The following is a 7467-nucleotide window of genomic DNA, read 5'->3' as shown; positions in this document are numbered from 1 at the left end:
CTGAAACCACGTCTGTCACACCAGCCTTCTCTCAACACAGGTTTGCAGAGCAGGCTGTGTTCACCCTGTTCTGTGCATTCGCCATCCTCCTCTTCTCCCGGGACCCCAAGTTCATCCCTGGCTGGGCCAGCTTCTTCACTCCTGGGTGAGATTCTGGGGATCTCTGGGATGGAGCCCCACAGGGAAGGGGCAAGGGTGGCCCAGGCGGGAGCCCCGGGCTGGGTTTCCACTTCGCCCCCTGTCACCCCGTCACTGTGTCACCATGTCATTGTGGCTCTAATGCCCTCTTAGAGGAGTTGAAGTTTGCATAACACATGGGTCTGCTCGGTGGCAGGAGCTCTGCCTTGGGAATCAGACAGAACTGGGTCTGATTCTAGCTCTGTCCCATATCCGCTGCCCAACTGTGGACTCCGCTTTTTCCTTCCAACTCCTCCCCCTCCCGCCCTCCTCCACTGCCTCCCTTCCTTGGGGAGGGACATGGTGTCACAGTGGGCAACAGGGACACAGACAGAAGTGGGGAATGTTAGACTGCGTGCTGTGAAGAAGGAGCAAGTTGGGTATGTTATAAAATAATGAGGCAGGACATTGACTTTGGAAGGTTCTGGAAAGAACCAGAAGTCAGGAAAGGCAGAGGTAGAGGCAGTGAGAGGAGTTACTCTGAGAATGTCCCCTGCAGCCTGAGGGAGGAAGAGACTGAGCAGGTCTGAGGGACACAAAGAAGTCCGGTGACCTGGCAGGGAGGAAGGTGAAGTGGTGGGAGGGTAGAATTGCTAGGCAGGTGCTTTACCACTTGAGCCATGACCCCAGCCCTTTAATTTGGCTTTAGTTGTTTTTAGGTAGGTTGTTGCTGTTGTTATTTTGTCCTGGGCAAGCCTCAGTTTGTGATCACCCTACCTCTTGTTAAACTGGGATCACAGGCATACATCACCATACTCTGTAAAGGAAATTAAATAACATATTAAAAAGTGAAAGAATCCGGGTGCCAGTGGCTCACACCCATAATCCTGGCTATTCTGGAGGTTGAGATCTGAGAGTCATGATTCAAAGACCCTCACCACCCCCCACAAGAAAGTTTGTGAGATAAGAATAGCCAAATTAAAAGTAAGATTAGATAAGAATCTCCAATAAACTACCAAAAAGCCAGAAGCAGAGGTGTAGCTAAAGTGGTAGAGCCCTAGCCTTGAACAAAAAAAGCTCAGGGACAGTGCCCAGGCCTTGAGTTCAAGCTCCAAGACTGGTACACACACACACACACACACACACACACACACACACACACACACACACACACAGACCACAAGCCAGGCACCGTAGCTCATGCCTGAAATCCTAGTTACTCAAGAGGCTGAGATCTGGGGATCAAGGTTCAAAGCCAGCCAGGGCAGGAAAGTCCATGAGACTCTTACTCCAATTAACCACCAGAAGACCAGAAGTGACAAGTGGCACTGTGGCTCAAGTAGTAGAGCGCTAGCCTTGAGCTGAAGAGCTCAGGGACAGCACCCAGGCCCAGAGTTAAAAACAAACAAACGAATCCTTACTTTGTATCCCTCGATGGATGAAAACTGGCCCTGCACAGAATCTGTGGGATGGTCTGATTCTTCCCAAGGGTTGTTCCCGGGAGAGTAGTTGAATCAAGGAGTCTTCACATGGAAAATTTTGAATTGGGGCACTGGCTGCCCTCCTGAGGGGAGCCCCATTCTCCCTGTACCAGTGTGTGACCCTCCCTCCACACGCCAGGCTTGTCTCTCTTCGCCAAAGCCGTCTTGACAGCCCGTTAGCAGCTGAGTGGAACAGCACTGGTGTTGTGCTTTGCATTTCTTCTGCTAGAGGGAGGCGGGCCAGCCTCTCCGGCTCTCCTCCCCAAAACCTGCAGCCAGAGCAGCCTGGTGAGCAGGAGACTCGGGCCCTCACCGAACTCAGAGCCAGAAACCCACTGCTTAGTCTGAAGCATTGGCTGGACCAACACACTGGGGACATTTAACCAGGAGTCTGAGTGAGGGAGACTTTGGGAGGCTCCACGGTCCCTGATACCGTGTGGCTTTCAGATGCCTCCATTTGCTCCAGGCCTCCTCCAAAGTCCAGGGCCTTGTTTGGCTCAGAGGCATGAAAACACATCAGGAGCTCCATGGCCAGTATCTCTGTGGGGCCCTGCGCAGGCCGGTGGCTGGAGGCCCAGCCTCCCAGGGCGCCCCCTCCCAGCAGGCCTAATTCCCTGGCACAAAGTTTCCTTGGCAAACCTGCCAGGCAGTGCATGGCCTGCTGAGAAGCCAGGGCTTCATGTGTGGGGCTTTGTCTTGCAGGTTCATTTCCGACGCTGTCACCGGCGTGGCCATTGTCATCATCTTATTCTTCTTCCCATCCCAAAGGCCCTCGCTCAAGTGGTGGTTTGACTTCAAAGGTATGGTGGCCGCAGGGGGTCTTGGGGGGGGGACAAGGACTCAGGAGGGGGGAGTCAGCGGCCTGGGGCAGCCTGGCTATGCCAACCACGTGGTCCTCCTCCCCCGGGCTGAGTGGTGACCTCGTCTGGGGACTTGAGGCTGCCCAAGGCAACAATCCAAGGCAGGTGTGAGCGGCGGCAATTCCTAGGCCAGATCCAGCAGCTTTTTGTGCAACCCGGGAGCTCTGAATGGTTTTTACATTTTCAAATGGTTGGAAAAAAAAATCCAAAGATAAATAGCTTCCGACACGCGATCTTACGTGAACTTCAGGTTTCAGTACCCATGAATAGTTATGCGTTTCCTCAAGAAATGTGTGGGAACCGCCTTCAGTTATGTAAGTACATAGACAATGGCCTCTGTTCTTGCCTCTTAGCCCACAAAGCCCCACAGACTTCAGTGTGTGGCCCCTACCCAAGGGGACCGGCAGCAGAACCCCATGCTGGATGCACAGTGGGGGTGGGAGTGGGGGCTAGGGCATGTGCTGGGGTCCCAGGCTTCAAAGGCAGCTCTTAAGAGCCACCTTCAGGTTGTACTGGGGACCCCGTGGGCTCGTAGCAGGGGCTCCCTGAAGGTGGCCTCCGCTTAAGACAGCCAGGGGCTCTGGACGGAGAGGCTGGAATCAGAGCTCCTAATCTATGTATTTTCAGTTGATTTAAAAAAAAAATGATAGAAGATTCAGCAGGCGAGGCTTGAGGACCCAAGAGGAAGCAGGAGTTCCTAAAGCCACTGCAGTTCAGCTGGGAGCCAGGAGGGGGAGCAGGATCCCAGGAGGGAGGGCAGATCCCGGGAGGCCTTGCAGGCCGGTGGCCTCCACGGTAGCATAGCTGGCTCTCATCTCTGTCTTACTTCTGTGTCTCCTGCTGAGCCCCCTCCCTCCCATCATCCTCCCGTCCCCAGAATTGCTGTGGTGTCATGGCTTTGTCTCTGGGTCTCTTTGCTTTAGTGCCTGGTCTTGCCTGTCTCCTTCCTGGCTGTATTCCCATGGCCTTGCCCTGCCTGATTCCTTCCGTGGGCACTTGCTGCCCGTGTCTCCTGCAAGCTCCCTCAGGCCCGCTCTTCCCAGCCCCGGCCCAGCCCAGCGCCTCTCCCTATACACCGGGCTTCGCTCTCTCCTTCCTCCACCTCATTGTCTCTGTTCCCCATGCTACTGCTGAGTCTGAGCATCCGTGGTCCAGCTCTTCCTCGAGGGTAGATCTTTCCCAGAGGGAGGTCATAGCCCCATGGGACCCTGGTGCCCATCCCTGGCCCTGTCCCCCATTGGAACTCCATGTCCAGTGTGTCCCTCAGGGGGCTGTGGCCAGGCGGGTCTGTGCATGTCCTACGGGCCGAGGCCACAGACAGGGAAGATGGCCAGTCCGTGGACATGGAGGTTGGACATAGAAGGCAGGCCTGTGTCCCGTGCCAGCCCTGGGGTCTTAAGCCCCCACACCTGATGCAGCCACTGCCCCTGCGTCAATCCCCCTTTATAGGATGGTCCACTGCGCTGGGTCCCTGTTTTGTTCATGGCTGTTTTGACAGAACTGTGATGGAGCCATCACACACACACACACACACACACACACACACACACACACACACACACACATGGTAAGGCTGGCTTGCAAATCCTGGACCGCCCCCTCTCCTGCCGGGCAGGGGAAGTTTTATGACTGCCCTTTGCTTGTACACTGCCTCACTGAGGGAATCAAAGGGAGGCCATGATTTCATGGGCCAGGGGACCCTTCCTTTCTACTTTTCCAAATTCCCTGCCTCTCCCCGCTCCCCTGGGAACAAAGAGACATAAAGTGAAGCTTCTCTTGTAAATGAGGAAATAACAGCACCGAGGCACAAAGGCTGTTGTCCTGCCTGTGGAAAAGTCCTGCTTCTGGAACATTCTCGAGCCGTAGGAGCCCTGATTCTCATTCTAAACATAGTGACACTTGGGGGCCTTTCCTTGATGCTGCTCACGCAGACGCTGAAGCTCCACCGGCCCGGCAGGTGCAGGGCCGCTGTGCCCCCGGACCCAATGGCCCCTCTTTCTGCCCAGCTCCCATCACGGAGACGGAGCCCCTGCTGAAGTGGAAGAAGACCCAGGAGTCGGTGCCCTGGAACATCATCCTCCTGCTGGGAGGAGGCTTTGCCATGGCCAAAGGCTGTGAGGTGAGAGTCGGGGGCGGGCGGCAGGCGGCGTCCCGGGAGCCACGCTGGGACAGCCATGATTCCTAGCTGGCGGGCCTGCCCTCAGCGCCTGCCACTGCAGAGACAGGGAGGATTGAAGCCCGACCCAGGCTGTCAGAAGCACCAACACCAGAGCTGGGACTGTTGGGAGCCCAGGGGAGTAGCTGGTTCTTGCCCCAAGCCCGGTCCCGGTCACCATGCTTCCCACATTGTAATTCTAGGAACACTCCCAACAAACATGAGAGGCAGGCCCCGCCACAATCATACCCACACAGGTAAAGAAGCCAGACACAGAGAGGTAAAGTCCGCTGCCTGAGGTCCCACAGCTGTGGTGGGGTCAGGATTGGAATCTAGGAAGTCTGGCTCTAGAATCTGTGCTCCTGATCCTTGTGACATGAGTGTTAGATAAAGCTAGTAATAGGAATTGTTGAGTGCTGTTATTAATGTTCTTCCAGAGGCCCCCGTGAGCCCAGGGCCAGGGCCGGGACAGCATGAGAGAATCTAGTGTGCAAGTGCAGGTGAGGGGCCGCCCGGCCTCATGCCCCAACATTTACATAGTGCACCACTGCATATACGTAGTGTACCACTGCATTTATGTGATGCACCACTGCATTTATGTGATGCACCACTGCATTTATGTGATGTACCACTGCATATACGTAGTACACCACTGCATTTATGTGATGCACCACTGCATTTTACCTGGAACCTCGAAGGCCCCAGGCCCTGCCTGAAACACTGAGCAGATAGTGGCTCAGTTTCCCTTCACCAACCCTGCTGTGGCGGGCACTGTTGCTGCCCCCATACGCTCTCCAGAGGAGGAAACCGGCCCCGAGGCTGAGAGCCTGCCTCCGCTTGTACGAATTCAAGGCCGCGTGCACAGTGGCAGGGGGCTGCACCACCAGGGTGCTGGAAACCTCAGCCAGCGAAGGAAAGCGGAGGCTCCTCCCGCCTGGTGCTCCCTGTGGACCGCACACAGCACTGCTTATGGTGCATGCTGGCCAGAGGCCGGACATGGACACTGCACTCCTGAACTGCAACCGAGGCTCTGCCGTTCCTTTCTGGGGCACTTAGGCAGGCTCCTTAGCCTCACTGGCTCTAGTGTTCCCGTGGGTTCTTACTCAGTGACCCCACGCGTGGTAGGCACCTGCACCCTCATCTGCAGGGCTGTACTAGGCTTCCAGGACAGACTCTGAGGTGACTGACTGCCAGCAGAGGCCACAGCCTGGGGAAACCAGCGGAGGGGTGCGAAGGGGGAGGGGCACCGTGAGGCAGACCACACCCCACAAAGTACCACAGAGAGCCCAGCAGGGCCTTCAGAATTGTCTGGTGGCCAGGCCTTATACCCCAGCATCTGGGCCCCCCCCGGGGGCGGGGAGGGTGAGGGGGGCAGGTCTGACCTGATGGCCAAGGCCACCCTGGGGGCCAAGGTTGCTGATTGCCATCGGGGACAAGGAGGCCCCAAGGTTCCACCAAAGGGAATGTGGATGGCAAGGTCGAGTTCTTTGTAAAATATACGTTATTCATTTAAAAACCCATATACAATGGTACAGAACTCAAAAAAAAAAAAACACAGAAGGACAAACAAACACAAGTGGTTGTGTTTGGTTTTATCTCCATCCTAGGAATTGCAAGACCCAGAGAGATTAAGTGGCTTGCAGGTAGCACAGGTTACTTGTAGTGGAGCTGGGATTGGAACGTGGGTCTGTTTACCTTTTCCTGCTAGGGCCTCCTACTGGGAGTGAGTGCATCAGGGAGGACTTCCGGAGGAAGTGACACGTTTTTCAGTGGGATCTGATGAAAGGTCTTCCACCTCTGCGTGGTCTTTATCAAGTTACTAAACTTCTCTGTGCCTTGTTTTCCTCACCTATAAAATGGGGGTAATAAGGCTGCGTCGCGATGAGTCAGTGAGTTGGTGTGGGCAGAATGCGGAACACAGCCTGTTGTTGCTCTGCCTGGGTGTTGGAGACAGGGGCAGTTAGAATCAAGGATGGTGCAGAGGTGTGCGGCCCGAGCAGCTGGTTGGGTGCCGTGTCATCTGCCCAGCCCGGCCCTGAGGCGGGAGTCTGGAGGACTCAGGGGGCAGATGGCAGGAGGTCGCAGAGGCTGCAGGTGCCGCTGTGCATGCTGGGAGCCCAGTCTGGCTCTTGGCCTGGCCCTGGGCTGGGGCCTCCTGTCAGCAGGGCCTTTGCTTGGTAGCTGCCTCTGGCCCCAGCCTCTGCAGCTGCCATCCATTCCCTGGCAGCAAGGCCCGGGCTAGGAGCCACCAGGGTGCTTGTGGCTCCTCCTACCTCCTGGCCCCTGGGCAGGGTCCTAGCAGGGCCATTATCAGTCCAGCTGAGGCTGGGATATGAGGCTCTCCCTGCAGGCTGGAAGCTGGTCCCGGTGCTTGCTAGATCTGGGACCTGTTGCTTTCTATGGCAACTTCTTGCAAAGCTGTGTGCTCACGAATCCGCACATTGCAGCTCAAGAACCAAGGCTGTACACAGCTCAGCCCCTCCGACCCACCTTGCATCCAATGACCTCTCCCTGCCTCCTTATGTTCCTCCAATCCATTGGCCCCCTTGCTGCTCTGCAGCCAAACACGCTCGTTTGAGCCCCAGGACCTCGACACCTGCCTTTCTCCCCGAGATCTCCAAAGGAGGAAAGCAAATGGAGATTCTGATTCCTAAGGGGATGAGAAGGGGCAGAGGGCTTCCCCTCAGTGTCCTCAAGAGCCCCTGCAACTGGAGGTTTTCTTGTCTCATGAAATTGCCAGAGCTCCCTCCAGCGAGCAGGCCAAGCCGAGCCCCTGACCAGCCACCGGGACATCAGCAGGAAGCCGGTGGCTGGGAAGCCAAGCTAGAGCGGCTTGTGGCTGCCCATCCTGCAT

At 56.2% G+C, this 7467-nt stretch overlaps 1 protein-coding gene across 3 annotated transcripts in view; it reads left to right on the top strand.

Moving 5' to 3' along the window:
• Positions 1-7467, top strand: part of Slc13a3 (solute carrier family 13 member 3) — a 50743-nt gene that overhangs the window by 35589 nt on the left and 7687 nt on the right. For all 3 annotated transcript variants that reach the window (XM_048349555.1, XM_048349554.1, XM_048349556.1), the window contains exons 8-10: positions 41-145; positions 2301-2398; positions 4465-4577. In XM_048349555.1, the coding sequence (XP_048205512.1) occupies positions 41-145; positions 2301-2398; positions 4465-4577 (316 nt within the window). The remainder of the gene's footprint in view (positions 1-40; positions 146-2300; positions 2399-4464; positions 4578-7467) is intronic.

The sequence above is a fragment of the Perognathus longimembris genome, chromosome 6 (genome assembly GCF_023159225.1).
Source record: "Perognathus longimembris pacificus isolate PPM17 chromosome 6, ASM2315922v1, whole genome shotgun sequence".
In the NCBI taxonomy this organism is placed as follows: Eukaryota; Metazoa; Chordata; class Mammalia; order Rodentia; family Heteromyidae; genus Perognathus; species Perognathus longimembris.
Note: the sequence above shows the minus strand (reverse complement) of the source record. Positions and strands in the feature narration are given on the sequence as shown.